An 18,516-nucleotide genomic window follows, 5' to 3' on the forward strand; every position below is an offset into this window, starting at 1 on the left:
AAATAATATCTGGTCTAGTACAAACTTGAGCATACATGATATTTCTAAGTGCACTAGCATATGGTACTTTCTTCATTGAATCTCTCTCAATATTACTTTTAAGGCATTGTAATAAGCTCAGTTTATCACCCTTGAGAATTGGAACATCCTCAAATTTGCAATCCAACATACTGAATCTCTCTAGAACACCATAAATATATGCCCTCTGAGAAAGACCTAATAGTCGGCAAGAACGATCCCCATGGATCTCAATACCAAGGGCAAAAGACATATCACCAAGGTCCTTTATGTCAAACTCCCTAGATAGTAGTTGCTTTGTTTCATGCAACAATCATAGATCACTGCTTGCAAACAAGATATCATCCATATAAAGTATAAGGAAAATAAATTTACTCCCACTGACCTTGTGATATATGTATATATTGATCTACCTGGTTCTCAACAAAATTGAATGAAGTCACAACACTGTCAAACTTAAAGTACCATTGTCTAGAAGCTTGCTTGAGCCCATAAATAGACTTATTAAGTCTACATACAAGATGATCAGAACTATTCACCGTAAAACCTTCATGTTGAACCATATAGACCATATCAAAATGAGCTACTAATGCCATGATTACCTTGAAAGAATCCTTCGAAGAGACTAGAGAGAAAGTCCCATTATAGTCTATTCATTCTCTTTGAGTAACTCCCTTGGCTACCAGTCTGGCTTTAAATTTCTTAATCTTTCCTTTGGAATCCTTTTTAGTCTTATACACCCATTTGTAATTGATGGGCTTACAACCTTCAAGTAATTCAATAAACTCCCAAACACCGTTATGTTTCATCGATTGCATCTCATCTTTCATTGCATCCAACCACAAATCTGACTGAGAACTAGAAATAAAATCTGAAAAAGAAATTGGATCAATCGCACAACTGATGTCCTAGTCATGTTCTCCAAAATAGACTATGCAGTCTGGTGCTATGGCTGACCTCCTCTCCCTGGTGGATCTCCTGAGTGGAGCCTCCACAACCACATCCTGAACCTAAGGAACCTCAGTAAGAGCTATATCAACAATATGCTCCTGTAATAGGTGCAGTAATCGGTGTAGCAGGCTCTATATCCATCTGAATAGGTAGAGTAAATGATATAATCGTCCCAACCTCACTACTGTTCTCTATAGTCTAAGAACAACTACCCTTCTCAGCCACGTCAAGTTCCAGAAACTTTGTTGTCTGTGATTCCACAATTCTAGTACCTCCGTAAAGGTTATAAAATCGATACTTTTTCGAATGATTAGGGTAAGCAACAAAGTAGCAATGAGTAGTTCGGAAGTCCAATTTGCTCAAAGTTGGATTATACAACCTTACTTCTGCAGGACATCTCCAAACTCTAAGATGGTTCAAACTAGGTTTTTGGTCAGTCCATAACTCAAAAGGAGTTAATGAAACAACTTTAGTAGGGACTCGATTAAGAATGTAAAAGGCTGTCTTCAAAGCCTCACCCCATAAAAACTTAGGTAAATTTACCTTACTAACCATACTTCTCATCATATCCATAAGGGTGCGATTATGCCTTTTGGCCACCCCATTCTGTTTTGGACTCCTCGTCATAGTAAATTGACATACTATCCTAGAATCCTCTAAGCATTTAGCAAACGGGCCTTTAAGTTATCCAACATCTCCATATCTATCACAATATTCATCACTCCAGTCAGATCTAACTACTTTGATAACTTTTCCTAATTGTTTTTTGACTTCAATTCTAAAAATCTTAAATTTATCAAGAGACTTAGGCTTTTCCTTAATTAAGAACAGATAACCATATCGAGAATAGTTATAAATAAATATGATGAAATAAAAATTTCTACACAATGTAGCTATATAGGGTCCACTGATGTCAGTGTGAATAACCTCTAATAGGTTAGAACTACGGACTGCTGACTTTTTCTTTATCTTGATAATTTTTTCTTTACAACAGTCTACACATGTCTCTAGGTCACCTTCAAGAGTTGGCATGATGTTAGACTTTACCAACCTTTTAACTTTTTCCTTAGAGATATGACCAAGTCTTTTATGCCACAACATGTAAGATTGTCCTTTAGGTAAAGGCCTTTTGAGAACAATTATTTTAATATTATAAAAGACATAAATAATATGAGGAGATAAACACAATCTACACAGTCTATAAGACATAGTATAGTAACCAACCTTATTTGAATTGAAGAACAAATAAACCACATCATTCTTTATTTTAAAATGGTAACCACACAAGTCTAAAATTGAAACGAAAATCAAATTCCGTCTAAAGGATGGTATATAAAAAATATTTTTTAACATCAATTTAAAATCAGAGTCTAGAATTAAAATGACATCTTCCACGAATTCTACGTCAGCTTGTTCATTGTTCCCCACAATGAGCTTTGATTCATCCTTATTTGGCTTCCTCCAGTTTATGAATTCCTGTATGATAAAAGTAATATGATTAGTTGCACCGCTATTTAGCCACCAAGAACTAAATGGGGCTTTTGATAAATTGAATTCTCAAACAAGTGCCAAAGAATCATTACCTGCATGCTCATGTTTAGATAACTAAGTCTTATACTTAGGGCATTCCTTCTTCATATGACCCTTTTTCTTACAAAAGAAGCAGTGACTACCCTCCTTCTTAAAATAGGGTTTCTTAGGACCGAAATTGCTAGATTGACTAGACTCCTTATTGATTTCCTGAACAACTTTATAAGTATGTGATTTAGGCTTTTTACTTTTACGAAAACTAGAGCTAGAAGCAAACAATGCTATGTGGGTTTTCTCTTTCTTTAATTTTTCCTCATCAATAACAAATCTAGAGATCAAGTCATTAATGGTCCAGGTTTTACCTTGGGATTTATAATTGATTTTGATTATTCCAAATTCAAAAGGAAGGGTATTTAAGGCTTAATGGATAATGCAAGGATTATGAAGAGAAATATTTAAGGCTTTGAGTTTGGTTTGGTAATTCACCATCTGAATGATATAGTCCCTAACACTTCTAGAACCATCATACCTCAAATTAAAAAGTTCATGTAGAAGAGTTTCTATTTTAGCATTTGATGAGACTCTGTACCTGAGTGCTACTGCTTTCATCATCTCCTTAGTAGTGCAATTAACAGGTAAACCACTTTTTAAGTAATATTTGATCGACTTCTTCATGGACAGTAAACATATGTGATTGCTCTTTACTCATTCAACATACACTAATTTTTCATCACCAATGCTCTGATAAGTGAGATCCGCTGATTTATTTATAATAAGGGATGTGTGAATATCTGCTATTTTCATAGCAAACAATACATCATCTTTTCATTTCTTGAAATTGGACCCAATAAGAACATCAATATTAACAATATTATTATTGATAAAAAAAGTGACTAAAAAATAAACAATGTATATCATTAGCATAATATGAGTACTATATAACTAAAGAATATATAAGTAAACCGATTGAGAGTTCATAAACAACATTATGCAAACACATTTGGGCTGAATTCATAACATGCAATTGTAGAACTCTCTATATATTAGCAGCCATGAAAACATATTCCAATCTTTGATGGGCTATCACCTTTGGGTGTATAGACTACTTGGATTAGTCAATTTTTAATCATATGCTGTCTATGTGACCCTCTAAGTACTAACACACAATCACCTCATTTGGGTATAGGACCATATATTAGAACTGGAGACATCCCACTACCGTATAAGATCGATATTCCATAAATTCAATGAAGAAGACCACTCTGGTGGCTACAACTTAATCAAATTCATGAAACTCTCATATCGGGACATTATTAATATCACTCACATCAAACCAAATAATATGTAATTTTAGACTTGAAGACAAGAGGTTAAAAATTATCTCTAAAATTACATTAGATGCTAATGACATTGTTTAATACTTTAATCATCTATTAAGATATTTTTTTCATTTATTTTTAATCCAATAAACAATACCATAGGTATTATTTATCCTCAATAATTAGGGTTTCAATTCTAATTATCCTTAATCAATTAGGATTTCAAAATAATCATCCCTAATCAATTATGGTTTCAAAATAATCATCATTAATTAATTAGAGTTTAAAAAATAATTATCTTTAATCGATTAGAGCTTCAGAAAATTAATCATCTTTAATTCATGGATCAAATCTAAAAACTATAATCCATTGCTCATAAATTTGATTAGAGTTTTAATTAGGGTTTCAAACCTAATCATCTATAGTCCATGGATTTAATCCGAAAACTTTAATCTATCCCTTGCAAATATAATTATGGTTCTAAACCTAATCTATGGTGGCTCTGATACCACATGAAGGATTAAAATCTCTCTATGAGATATAAACCTTAGACCCATAGATCACCATAGATAAATTAAGAACACCAAGAACAATAGGATAAAAACTATAATCAATAAAAGCGTACATTGTTTGAAATCTATAGTAAAGTAAAGCACAACGAAAAACCTTGTGATCCATATAACAAGGTACTTCTCCTCTATTGCCTTATGATCACTGGCTAGATGAGGAACCTAAACGTACAAAGGAGGAAGCCACAAGAAACTTTGTCTCTTTCTCTTTCTTCTTCTCTCTCCTGAATACACAATGTGAATGAGATTAAGGTTAGAGGAGGAACCTAGCTTTCTATTTATAAAGTTTTTCAATGGGCCCATTCCTCACAAGTCCAATGGTTAACTAAAGCACACACTAGCCAGCCCATATTAAACTAATTAAAAGCTCATATGTCTCACTTAATTAGACCGTATAATTAGTCTAATTTTATTAAAGCACAAACCCAATTAATATAAGCCCATATAGAAATATTCTAACAATTTGCACCAAATCCATGCCTGTTCCCGATGGATTTGTCTCTTAACTGGTCAAGATTGTCATGTTGAAGTATTTTATATTATTCTTCTTCATCAATTAATCGATGAATTCTCCTGTTCTTGTTATTAATTTCTTGGGTTTTAATGTTTGATGACTGATTTTAGCTTCTCTCAACTTTCAGATATGTACCCAGAAGAAAACCATTTTGTCTGTGGAGGACATTATTGCTCTAATTGGAGACAAATGCGACAGAGTAATCGAACAGTTTAATTTTCTTAATTTTCTATCTGAGTTCTTCATTGATTAGAGAGGGTTTCTGGGTTCTATTGTTATTTGATTTCCATTTCATGTTTTAGCTGACAGAAGACTGGGGAGAGGTGTTGTTCTCTACACTGAACAGAGCAGGAGGTAGAGCTTACAGCAACATGACTGTTGGATACAACAACGTCGATGTTAATGCAACTACTAAGCTTGGAGTTGCGATTGAAAACACTCCTGTAAGTCTTCCACACACACACACACACACACACACACACACACATATAGATATATATGTAAAGTATATATGATGACCGATTTGTCACTGTTGAAACTCTGTGATTTTGTCCTACCTCATGATCACCAGTTCTCTATGATGACAAGTCAATATCTAATCTAATGACATATATGAAACTATACCTTCTAGTGATCGAAGCACCTGACTAGATCATAACCAACTTTTCTTTCATACATATTCACTTACATATGCATATTTTGGTGGAAAGATGTTGACAAATTATACTTCTTGATTGATCAAAGGAACTGGTGGTCATCTTTGATTAATTCTGATTTGCAGTCTTGAAATTGAAATGAAAATCTGAATTTTGAGATAAGTCACTATTTATTTGTTTGGGAGTACTTACAGAGATGATAGCAGAGTTAGCAGCTTCACTTTCTCTTGCAGCAACTAGAAGAGTAGTTGAAGCAAGCTGGTTTATATGATGGATGGCTTCCTCATCTGTATGATCACCACCTGCACTTGCATCTCCACTTCATTTCCTTTTCTCCATATTCTCCTACACTGGATTGTTGGATAAAACTATTATTAAACACAAAATATAAGTACTAGTCTTTGATTTCAGTCCTTGATCATTTCTTGACAGGTTTGTTAGGAACTTACTTAAGGGATAAACAGTGGGGGTCATAGGAGCTGGTCGTATTGGATCTGCTTATGCTAGAATGATGGTAATCTCTAAAATGAATGGTTAATGTCAGTCCTTCAAAAATAAAATGTGGTAGTTTAAATGGGTTGGTGACATTTATCACCTCTTTTCGATATGCTGAAGGAAAAAAAGAGAGGTCAAATATGTCATTTGAATTTCTAGAGATTCTTTTGTTTTCACAGACATTTTGCTTTTTAAATGGGATGGTTTTCCATCTGCTTACCCAAATATAATTTCCAGCCTATTTTATTGCTTTTGCATTGTTTGTTAAAAATGATCTCATCCCTTGAAACATTATGTTTTTTTTTCACAAATTGAGGGGTTCAAAATGAACCTCATTTACTATGATCTATACCAAGCAACTAAGCTAGAAAAGTTTGTTACAGGTATGAAGGTTAAGATGTACTTGTTTACTAATATACCTTGGGTGGTACTTACTTGCTTCCTTCTGTAGCTTATGGGGAATTCTTGAAAGCAAATTGTGAGCAACTTATCACATGGAAAAGAGCAGTTACAATGGAAGAGGTGCTCCGTGAGGCTGATTTGGTGAGGTCTATCATCTTGTTCTTAGCTATGACATTTAATATAAAGCATTAAAAAGTATTCAGCATATATTATAAATCATCAATCAATGCACATTTACAAAATTAAGATTGTCAAAGTATTTGATTAGCACTTTTGGGGCTCTTACAATAATCTAAAATCAGATAATGTGGTTTTAGTAAAATGGTTTTCTTGATAATCTTTACAAGTAAGTCTTCATCCTGTGTTGGACAAACTACATACCATCTGATCAACAAAGAGAGGCTCTCAATGATGAAAAAGGTGATTTAACTATACAAATTTTTTTTCCATTATTCAAGCAAAGGAAATTTGAGAAACATGGATTGAGAGAGAGAATTTTCTTTATAGGAAGTAATCCTTGTGAACTGTAGTTGGGGTGTAATACCCTACTTCTTAAACCCGGTCTGATTACACAGTTGACCTGGTTTAACCATGCAGGACCCGGACCGGAGAGAGTTAAGGCGGGTTCCTTATGGACCATGATGGCAAGGGTGACCTTAAACACAGGCTGACCAGACAAGTCCGAGCTAGTGCCAGAGGAGACAGGAGTACCCAAGCCATGTACATGCACATATCATAAGGCCATGTACGGATAAGGCAGGTATGTAGCCGTATCTTAAGGCGCATACGTATATTACATCTTATGCCAAGAGTGAAATTCGTGCCGAGGGCCGAATTCTGTCAAAATCCCCCTTGTTGGCCAAGTTTTGGCCCTCAGGTGGGTGGTCACAGGTGGGCGCATCCGCCCACCTGAGTGACCCACCTATGTGATTACTTAGTTATTTTAGGAAGTATAAATAGCATTTATGTTTTCCTTTTTCTTCTCTCATTTATAACACTCGGACGTTGGTGATAAGAGTAAAGAGGAGAGAGAAAAGAAGGGAAAGAAGAGGAGAAGAGAAGGAAGAGGAAGAAGAGATGGATTTCAGCAGCGTCGAGGCTTGATCTTCCCATTCCGACGTCGAAAGAGTGATCTCCAACACTAGATCTACGTTTAGAGGTGAGCAAAGGCTAGGTTCCTTAAACTTTCACCATACCCAAGTAAAACCCTTGATTTGGGTAGGGTTTCTTGAGGTTTTGTAAATCCCCCTTGAGATGATGAATCTAAGGTTTAATAGATGATCTATGTGTTGATTTTGAAGGATTTGAAGAAGTGTTTACAAGGTTGGAGAAGCATTGTTAATTTGAAGTGATTTTGGGGTTTTGAAGGAGTTCTTGAGCAAAGAAGATAAGATGGCTTTCCATTCCTTAAATCTAACCTAGATCTAGGTTAGAACCACCTTATGAGACCTTGAATGTGTGGAGAATGGGTTTGAAACAGCCCCATTTGATTCCCCAAAGGTTGGGGAAGGTTTCAGGTGAAAATGACATTTTTCCGCCAAGACCGGTGGGCCATTTGGCCCGCCTGAGGGCACTTGCCTGAGAGGGCAGACCCTCGGGGCCAATCGACGAGCCAGATCGGCTGGCCAACTGACGGGCCGACCTACCCGCCGGTCTTAGCAGGAACCTCGGGCCCAACCGGTGGGCCAGACCGGTGGGTCGATCAATGGGCCGACTACCCGCCGGTCATGACCGGTGGGTCTGACTAGTGGGTCAGACAGGTGGGCTGTCCGACCCACCCGAGAGGCTCCCAACGTGATTTTTAAGTCTGATTGGACCCAAAACGGACGTGCGACCTTCGTTCAGGATTTTAAACATGATTTTGTCATTGGATCTTGTTAATTTTGATCCCAAAGTGGCGAAATGCTAACCCCGCTTACTCATGATAGGTTCACCAAATCTTACGTTTCTCACACCGGATCTCACCCGTACCGAGCGTGAGTCTTTGTACACTACAGGTAAGTGGGGAGAGGACGTTTGGCATTGTTTCAAGGCTTGTTTGGTATTCATTTAATTGTATCTAGACTAGCCATATCATCATGAAAATGCTATGTAGATTAGTCATCCTCACATTATTATGCCATGGGTGCTGTGTTTATTTTCTATATACCAAGTGATGATATGCTTATGTGATGAATGTTGACATCATTGTGCATGATGCATTAATAAATTAGATGCCGTAGTCGGCTTGAAAACGAGTGCATTGGTGGCCCGTGGTATGGGACGTGGTGGCACTATGCAATCATATTATTGTCATATAGGAGCATGTGGTTTAGGATTATCATCTTCCCGTGCTACGACCCTTCCCAACAGGGGTTAAGGTGTTAGGTTACCATTTGGGGAGAAGCAGTGGTTGAGGTTGTTGGGTCATTGTGAGAGTTAGACATACGCTCGGCTGGTCATTAGGACAGTCGGCAACCCCGGTGGTATATTCAAGACGACCAATCGTACTGCTTTTAAATTACTGGAGTCAGCACCTTTAATTTCTGTCATTTACTTTATGTTGAGAGCCGGTGGTCGGCATGTTTTACTTTTTCGAGTACTCATGGTGGACCTTCTCCGACAGCCCTATGGGCGTATCGCGGGATGGAATTAGTGGCTCATACCCAGAGTATACGCGCACTGTGGTTGTAGTAGCACTAAACCAAAGACTTAGTAATATTGATTAGGTGGATGTGAATTCAAATGAATTGCATAGCATATAGTGCATATGGTTGTGATTTGTTGTGTGGATTGCTGTGTGGTCCTTCTTTTCACTTACTGAGCTAGTGAGCTCATCCCACGTGTGCACCTCTTTTAGATGATTTTATAGGTCATCCGTCTGAAGAGCATGGGTCGGGTCCCACAATTGAGTTCCTTGAAGAGGATTGGTGGGTCCCTGAGGAGTTAGAGCACGACACGGATTGCTCGTGCGAGGGCTGTGCTGCGGGACCACAGTTCTGATACCGGACTGAGCTCTAACCTTTGATACCGAGCTGGGCTCTACTTTTGATACCGAGCTGAGCTGTACTATCTGATTTTTAATGATTCCTTTTGAGTACTTGATATATAAATTGTAATCTTTTTGTGTAAATATCATACCTGTGGGCCCACATGTACTTAACTATTGTATTACAATTTGGGTATCAAGTATTATGAGAATATTCATAGGTAAATTAAGTCTTTCGCTGAACTGATGAGAACTTTCTTAGTTGTGTGTATGCTGTGGTGGGATACTGTATCAGATGATCCTGACAGGTTTGGATTATCCGGTGTTAACCCGATCACTGACCCGGTTTTGTGTGAACGGGGTGTGACATGGGGTCTTGTGGTTGATGAAGTGGCTCTGGTTGAGCATCTAAAAGAGAACACCATGTTTAGAGTTGGTCTTGATGTCTACGAGGTGACCCATGTCCATCAGTTTTGGTCTTTGTTTCTAAAGTCAAGTTCCATGTTTTTACCTTTTCCCACCCTCTTATCGTTCATGATCTTTTCAACAGGATGAGCCTTACATGAAACCTGGACTTGCTGACATGAAAAATGCCATTGTAGTACCTTATATTACATCTGCTTCTATGGAAAGAAGAGATCCTAACAATATTTGGGAGATTAAAATACCCACAAACATTCCTTTTGCGATAGCTGGGCCATGTCATTAATCAAATGCATCTTGACTTTGAACAACGCAGTTACATGCATAATCTATCTATCATTGTACTAATACACCCCATGTATATGTGAAATCCTTTATATGATGACTCAATTATGAATATCATCATTTCCTCTTTTGGTTCTTGTAGTGGACTCTTGAAGGGATGGCAACACTGGTTGTTTTGAATGTTCTGGTATTTTTCAAGTATAACAATTGGACAACTTTATTGAAGTTTGACCATTGAAACTCAATTGTCACTTCATGATTTGTTTTGTTGATTCACTGAAGTAAAACACTCTTTAGATTTTTATTAGAGGGGAAAATTAAAAGATACCTAGTTTGGTCAGATCCGAACAGACTAGAATTATTTCTGAATGAGAACACCCCACCACCAGCTGCTTGTCTAAGTATTGTAAATAGAATAGACTTAGGTACAAAATAAACTTGAAATTCAATTTTTTTTTTTTTGCAGGCTTTGTGATTTCACCTAATCTGTAGTTTTCTTCCTGTTGGTTTTACTACTTCAGAGCTTTAAGTAAGATACATTTCACCTTTTCGGTGCCAAATAGAGATCGTTCTGGGATGTTAATGGGATGGGTTCCAGTGCATCTTCTCTATCTTGGGAGGAGTCTTACCACATTTATTTTTTTCAAATCAGCCATGTCCAACAATGATCCATTCAGGCTTCCCATCATTTATGATCTATCTTGTATGACAGTATGAGGAATTGTGGTAAGTCCTAACCTTGAGTCTCAAACTTATTTACTAAGGCAATGAAAACCTAGCCTTGAGTCTCATCTTATTTACTGTGAGGTAACTTATGTTTAACATTATTTGACTTGAGCCCACATAACCAAATATTTAAGTTTATTTGTATCAAAAGTTGCACTGTACAACAAGTAGGCTGAGCTAGTGTCTAGCAACAGATGAGATAAACAAAATCTGTATTTCCTTACAACATATCTTTTTGGATTATAGGAAAAATACTATGAATATTTATGGCTATTCAATTTCTTGGGATTGAGTTTTGACTTCAAACAGATCTATATAAAGGATACCAATGAAAGCCTTATGTGATGTGAGCCAATGGTCTCCTCATCATAATTGAGACATTTGGGATCCATGGGAGTTGCAAGTTACATTATCTTATATTTGAAAAAAAATAGAATCAGTGGGTACTTAAAAAGGAATCTGGACATTTTTTCTAAGTTATAAGTGTGGGTATTGTTGGACCTTAAGTGTGCAGCCGCTGTCAATCCCTTAAAAGACGCATTGAGAGAGAAGGTAGACACTTTATTACTTATATCATGTCGAGCTGGGATCTGGGCAGAGACTTTGGGCCTTCTCCATACAATTGATATGGGCACCAACAATCTCCCTCAAAGCCGCAAACGTTTGCCCGAGGACACTCGAACTCGTGACTTGCTCTGATACCACTTGTTGGACCTTAAGTGTACGGCCGTTACCAATCCTCCAAAAGATGCCTTGAGAGGGAAGGTGTGTATTTTATTACTTATAGCATCTCCCTCTATGGCTAAACACTTATGAGTCGAGCTGGGATCTGGGCAGAGACTTTGGGCCTTCTCCATATAGTCGATATGAGCACCAACAGATATGAAATTCATATTAAGATACTGCTTAAGAAAACCTGATTGAGGTTACTGCAACTATATGTTGCCTCTCTTTGGTTATCTATCTTGAGCAAGAGGTTTGTTCCTGAGGGTCTACAAGAAAAAAACAATATCTCTGTTTAGGTAAGCTTAAGGTTGTGTTAGATCCTTCATCATATTCATGAAATGTCATGTCATGAACATTGTTTGGGTGTCTTGGCCTTGAGAAAAAGTCTACTGCCTCATAAAACTTTTTGAGTTCTGTAAAATAACTGGACTATTGAAATCATGGCAATGTTTTGTAATCTTGTTCAGGACAGTGTTTTATACCCAGTTATTGCCTGGTGTATGTAGTGACTTGTCTGTTTCATAAATGGTTGCATGCTTTTGACTTTTGATTTCTGTATTAAACATTGAAATTGTTAAGACAAGAATGGGTAAACAAAATTAAAAACTAGATGTTGCATGAAAATTGTGTCTTTACAGCTTAGTGGTTGAGTTTTTTTTTTTTTTGGGCAAAATACTAAATTCATTAAGCAAGCTATGGCATAATTCCTGCCGAAGAAAGACAAGTTTACAAGAAATAAATGAGGGGTAAGTCACCATGTTCTAGAGAGGTGGAACTTGGTAGCCTTGCCCGTAAAAAAATATGCTTTTTTATTAAAAAATTGGTGTTTGACCAATTTCAAATTCATACTAAAATTTTGATTTTTTTTAGTGAAGGATGGGCACTCTGCCTGCTCTAGGCACGCTGGTGGCTTGGACCAATGGGCGGGTGGCATGGGGAGAAGCAGTGGGAAAACGTTTCGATCCTTTGATTCAAATCCATGAAACATCACGTCTGTGCACCCAATCGAAGTGCTTGAGGAGGAATCTCAATACAGAGACAAACACGTGTAGAGTACATTCAACACATCCGATACCATGCAATGCAGCTAATTCATGTGCGTGAGTCAGTTGCGTGACCAACCAGACAAGGCGCAGTGGAACCAAAACTGCCTCAACTTAGCACCCTTTGATGATGACCATGGATCTTGGATCTCGATGACGTGGCTGCTCTCTGGATGTTGGATCAAAGTTCATTAGAACTCTTTCAATTTGAAGGCAGCCCCTTCTATTGAGAATAATGGCCTTTGGACCCCTGAGAAGAAAAAATCACAATAACTATATTATGGTTTAATCGATATGATACCCTCTAATGAGTATCTTAAATTTAGCTAATCAATGCGGTGATTGATATCGATACTTTAATTCTTGATTTTTAGCATATAGTAGCGTATCTTTGATACGATACGATACCCTCTAATATGACGACCGATATCGATACTTTAATATTAGATCAAAGGAAAAACTATAGTATATCAATGTTTGGATTAGAATGTTGACGTTAGAGAGATGTTCGTGGATTTATGGGCCAAACACTCAAAAAGGAGTAACATGTTGTTGGTAGGCCTGAGTCAAAATGATATTAGAGTTAATGTATTATGAACATCCAAAAGAAATTGTGCAACGCTCAAAGGCCACGAGGTGGTACCGTGATAAAAAAGTGTTTTAATTGTTTTGAGTTACTTTATATTTCTCCAATATTCGACCCATCTAGCTTTCCTTGCTTTAGTCTAAGAGGAAGAAAATTCACAATAGCTATTGTTTTTATACTGTTTTTTTTGAGGATTTAACTCTTTGCCCTCTAGCTCGCACGTGGGGGTTGCCCAGGGCGGGGCTGTGCGTGCAACCCTTGATTTGTACAACCATGGGGCTATTGTGTGCTAAGGCTTGTGCCATGAGCATCCTATGTGCCACCTCAATTTATACAAGCTACTTGCCACTAAGACACCTTACCAAACAACAAATCAACTTTAATCTTTTCCAACTCATTAGAAAGGGATGCACAAAATCTCGAAATATGTTTGACACCTCACTTGGGCCTTTTATCGAACATTTTCGCCATTTAAGAGTGACTGCACAATGGCAATAACGCTGCGTTGACCTCATGATTTGATTCTCTACAAGTTTTCAGAATAATCCACCCACTCAAACTGCTACTAGAAATGACCAAAATACCCTGAACATAACCCTTACTAAAATTGCAATTTCCTAATATAGATTTACACAAGAAACATTTTTAGCACACACAACGAAAATACATATTTTGACATTGAATCTAAGCACGACCATTTCACCAGGTGACTATACATGCGACATCACCATAATTGGCCACACCATCACTGACACGTGACCAAGGTTGCCAACAATGACAACCTATATGGAACAAGCCATAACTTGCTGCAACATGTGGCCATGGGCCATGTTTGCCCAAGCAGAACCCCTATGCCGCCCATGTGGCCATACACGTTTTTGTCTGAACTTTGGAATCCCTAATTGATGCCAAGACCACTATGTGATGAGCCTAACCATGATATCATGGATCAGGATCCTCTCCTGAGAGAGATCGCCCTAGTCGCACCCATAGCTACTTGGGTGATCAACACGTGTCTAGGCGTTGATCCAATGATTGTGCTTTTACCAACCAGTGCAGAGGCGCCATGCCCAGAACTGTTAGATTAGTGCCTGGACAAATGTTGATCGGCCAAGTCACTATGGGTCGACTTGCGCAATCAACACTTAGGGGAAGAGATAGACCCTGACATCATCCAATCAAACCACGATGTTGCCGCTTCATATTCACAACCCACAATGCCAATGCTGTGAAACCACAGAACTGGGTTGGTTGGATCTCAAAATACGTGCAACCATACGTGCAGGCAAATTATCAAATACTTGTGCTATATTGAAGTGACCAAACAAGAAAAATCGTAACTTTCACGATCAAACTTCAATTGAGGCGAAACAAGTTGCATTACGTTCAACACTTGGAGAACTACAACTGTCTAGAACAATCAACTTCAAAATCATCCATGTAAAATGACCAAATCACCCTTAAACTTTCTATAGGCCATAACTTATTTGTTTTAGCTCTGATTTGAGCGTCGTATGTGGCCACGTGCTTATGACGATTAGTACTACCAATATAAATTTTCCAAATCAGAAAAATCCTTATTGTTTGTCTCAAGGAAATAAAAAATAATTTGGATTGCCCAAAATGCTCTTCATTTTCAATGACCAAATGGGAATTGCTATAACTTCGTCATGTGAACTCAGAATGGTGTGATTCTAGTTGTGTTTTGATGAAGTTGCTACCAATGTGAAAACCTGTACATCTCATCACACTATGGGGCCCACTACAAAACATAACCATTATGAATCCAGAAACTGCCCAAGGAATCTCATCATCTGTCTACCTCAACCTGGACATATTATCATGTGCCCAGGAGCTGCAATTTCTGATAGTCTCAACTGATACCATCTTTGATACTTTGACATTTTTGATACTCTTAGTTGATGCTCTACTATTTTTCATACTCTTAGTTGATATTTTATCAACTTTGATACTCTGAACCATTGCCACATTACTCTGCCAGCTGTACTACTCTGTTGACTCAGACTATACTCTGTTGACAACAATGACAACACCACATACATTGTATGTACAACAGATCTAATAACCTTGCAAAAACCCAAAAGGAAAATGCCATTATGATCTATGAAAACCACTATGATTTCTGCTGGACTAGAGAAGTCAGGGCAAGAAGCGTTGTTGACATTAACTTGTGATAAAATTCCTTGGAGGTGGAGACCATCTAACCAGCACTGAACGTACAATAGATGAAGTTTGAGTGGGTGCAATATTCAAGAGCTAAGCGATGACTCTGATAAAATGATAGTAGAAACAAAGCTTGGAGAAGATTTAAAATACTATCAAGGTATGATAACCAAATCTGCAGATAATTCTAGCCATTAGAGAGGATAACCAACATCTTCTTTTCTATAAAACTTGAATAAAAAGGATAGAAGAAATCCAATCTTGCATTGATGTTGATTTTTTTATTTTTTTTATTAACTAAAAGACATTACACCAAAACCGACAATTAACAGAGTTTATACATATTGTAACAAGTCACTATTTGTTTCCCAAGGCTATGTTTGGTTGTAAGGGGAATAAAAGGGAAGGGAAGTGAAATTGTCATACTTAAGAAAGAAATATATGTAATCATTACCCATATGACTTTAATATTAACTTCAAATCATTCCATATTTGGTTATAAAATTTCACTTTACTTTGCATCCAAAACCCTTTCTATAATATGTAAAATAAATATTACATGTTAAATACGTCATTACTAAATATGGTTAAAAAAATTAAGTAGTTTGTACAATGATATGGGACAATGATTATAAATATTTCATTTTAAAGTATGAAAATTTCATTTTCCTTTCCTTTAAACTCCCATTGCAACCAAACAGAGCCTAAGTGCTGCTAGTTTTGCCATATTCTGTAGTCTATCTATAATAGAATTGTTAGACTTTTTACAAAACGTTTAGTTTGTTATCCAAATTCTCCAGTTCTACTTGGAGAGGAATGTCTACCCATGGCCAAAAATTTAAATGTTTAAAGTTAACACATTCCCAAATCCTGCCGCAGCCCACACTGATGACGTAAAAGTGCAAGTAAAAATAGATGATCAGAATTCAGAGAAGGCCCACAAAAAAGGGCATTGATCCTGAAGATAAAGCCGTCTTTGATTAAGTAAATTTGGAAGGGAACCTTATCCCACACAACCTTACATATAAAGGTTTTAACCTTGGGAGCAATAAAAATTTCGAACTTTTTTTTGGGTAGAGACATACCAAACTATCTTCATCGAGGACCTTCTTAAGATTCTCAATGTTGGTATGAAGTAGATTTCTCTCATTCTTACTGTTGTCATCTTATTTTGATTTCTTTTGCATTTGCCCCCTACAAGAGTTAAACTTATCAGTGGCTATCCTTGATACTGAGAATAGCAACAGATGGAACAAAAGACCAAGAAAAGTCCAAATGTGGAGTAGAAGTTTGATTTACACCACTAATCAACATGTTAGAAAAAAAAAAAAAATTACTACTAAGATGGGTCACAAAAATTGAAGCACACACAAATATTCATGTAGAGCTAGGGTAAGAGCAGCCCAAGTAGTTTCACTATAAGCGTTCAAATGACTTGGAAATAAGAATGATTTCGCTTTGAACACAAGGATATACATGATGCATCTAAATTACAGTAATAATGTATACAAGGAAGTATACATAGAAGGTCTACAGTAAGTCTTGATATTCCAATCTAGTTGCAACCAATACAAGAAGAAGAAGAGTGAGCTTGATCCTTCCTGGTTTCCCTCCTGAGCAAGAAGTGCTATTTTACCTATCAAAAGAAAAAAAAATATATATAAATAAAGGGAAAAGGCTGTATACTCAAATCTGTCTTTCTTCCTTACGAAAAAATGACTTATACCCCTCCCATCCTAGCCCTCACATTCGTTGAACTGCTAACTCCAAAAAAGCAAATATAAATATTAAAAATAAAATAAAATACAAAGTAAGAAACCCAAAAAAAAAAAAAATGACAGTTTTTCTCAAAACATAACAAAGAAATTCTTCCATCATTATTGAGTAGGATGGTTATCAGAAAATAATCAGGTTTATTTTGGACCTACATATAAAGGGAAGTAATAATATATTCTTAGGTGCCTCTTTCTCACCATATTTTCATAAAATATTTTTTGAACAATCACTTCATTTAGAAGCTTTGTAGTGAACTCCATCACAAAAGGGAACATAATACTCCTCTAAGGCATCATCCCAAGAAAGTAGTAATTCGATCCATCGCTGTGGTGGTGATTATTCACATCTGTAGGGCAGTTATTGAATAAAACATATATGCACCCAAAGTTCATAATTTCCTTGCAAAATAATACATGTTAAGTCTTAACTTGAAAAAAATAGGTTTGTTGCTTGTGTTTTGAGTAAGGGTGTCAATTTGGAATCGAATCGAAACTGATTGTCTAAAACCACCATACCGAACCAAATAAGAATCAGTACAGTTTAGCTATCAAGAAAATGAATCTAACTTGGTATGGTATGGTTTTAGCATCTATGGTCGGTAACCGAACTATACCAAATTATCAATTCCTTGACCAAACCGAGAATACACATTTATTATAATATCTCAGTATATATTATATATGTTTACGATTTATTAAACTGTATCGAAATCGAACTGAGCCCAATATTATGGAATCTAGAACTTCTGTTGTCTATAGGAAACCACATCATTTGGACTACTGTGGAACCGTAGTAGTCCTCAACTTAATATTGTATTGCTGCTGTGTAGTGAGCCCTTCGACATCCTCTTGCTCTGCAAATAGCCTAGCTGTACTCCAACATTTGCCATTGCGCCACACTAATGGACACAGAACAAACAGTTCATATTAAACATGGATTAACTAGAAGACAACAAATAAAAGTTAATCCAAACGACCACTCAATAGTTTAGATTTTCGGTGGCTTTGCTACCTTTGGCAGGCTCCACAATCCAAGGTCCATTCATAATATGCAAGACGCAACATGCATTACTGTATTGCAGATCTGACAACAACTTTGGTGTAAGTAAGAAACATCTGCACAAAAAATGACATGACCAAATAAATTCAACCATTTTCCTAATTTGGCAAGAAAAAAGAATCAAAGGTTGAAACAAAGAGAAATATCAAACTAGTCAGCATCATAATTCCCAGGTTGACACTTTTTTTTTGGGGGGGGGGGGCAGGGTCTTAAAAATCCTTCAGTTTCTTCCCAGCACCCAATGATAAACCCAGCACTGTAGGCACTTATGCTATTCCTGAATTCT

General features: G+C 36.8%; 1 protein-coding gene across 4 annotated transcripts in view; it reads right to left on the reverse strand.

The window, feature by feature from the left end:
• Window positions 1-16,753: 16,753 nt before the first annotated feature.
• LOC122067661 (structural maintenance of chromosomes protein 5-like) overlaps window positions 16,754-18,516 on the reverse strand; it is a 125,616-nt gene continuing 123,853 nt past the window's right edge. For 2 of the 4 annotated variants that reach the window (XM_042631506.1, XM_042631513.1), the window contains exons 29-30: window positions 18,183-18,286; window positions 17,548-18,069 (exon numbers count right to left, since the gene is read on the reverse strand). In XM_042631506.1, coding sequence (XP_042487440.1) covers window positions 17,948-18,069; window positions 18,183-18,286 — 226 coding nt within the window. In that variant the 3' untranslated portion in view covers window positions 17,548-17,947. Of the gene's footprint in view, window positions 17,032-17,547; window positions 18,070-18,182; window positions 18,287-18,516 lie in introns of those variants that run through there. The other 2 variants (XM_042631521.1, XR_006136810.1) reach the window with 2 other exon arrangements.

This window comes from Macadamia integrifolia, chromosome 2 (genome assembly GCF_013358625.1).
Source record: "Macadamia integrifolia cultivar HAES 741 chromosome 2, SCU_Mint_v3, whole genome shotgun sequence".
Taxonomy (NCBI): Eukaryota; Viridiplantae; Streptophyta; class Magnoliopsida; order Proteales; family Proteaceae; genus Macadamia; species Macadamia integrifolia.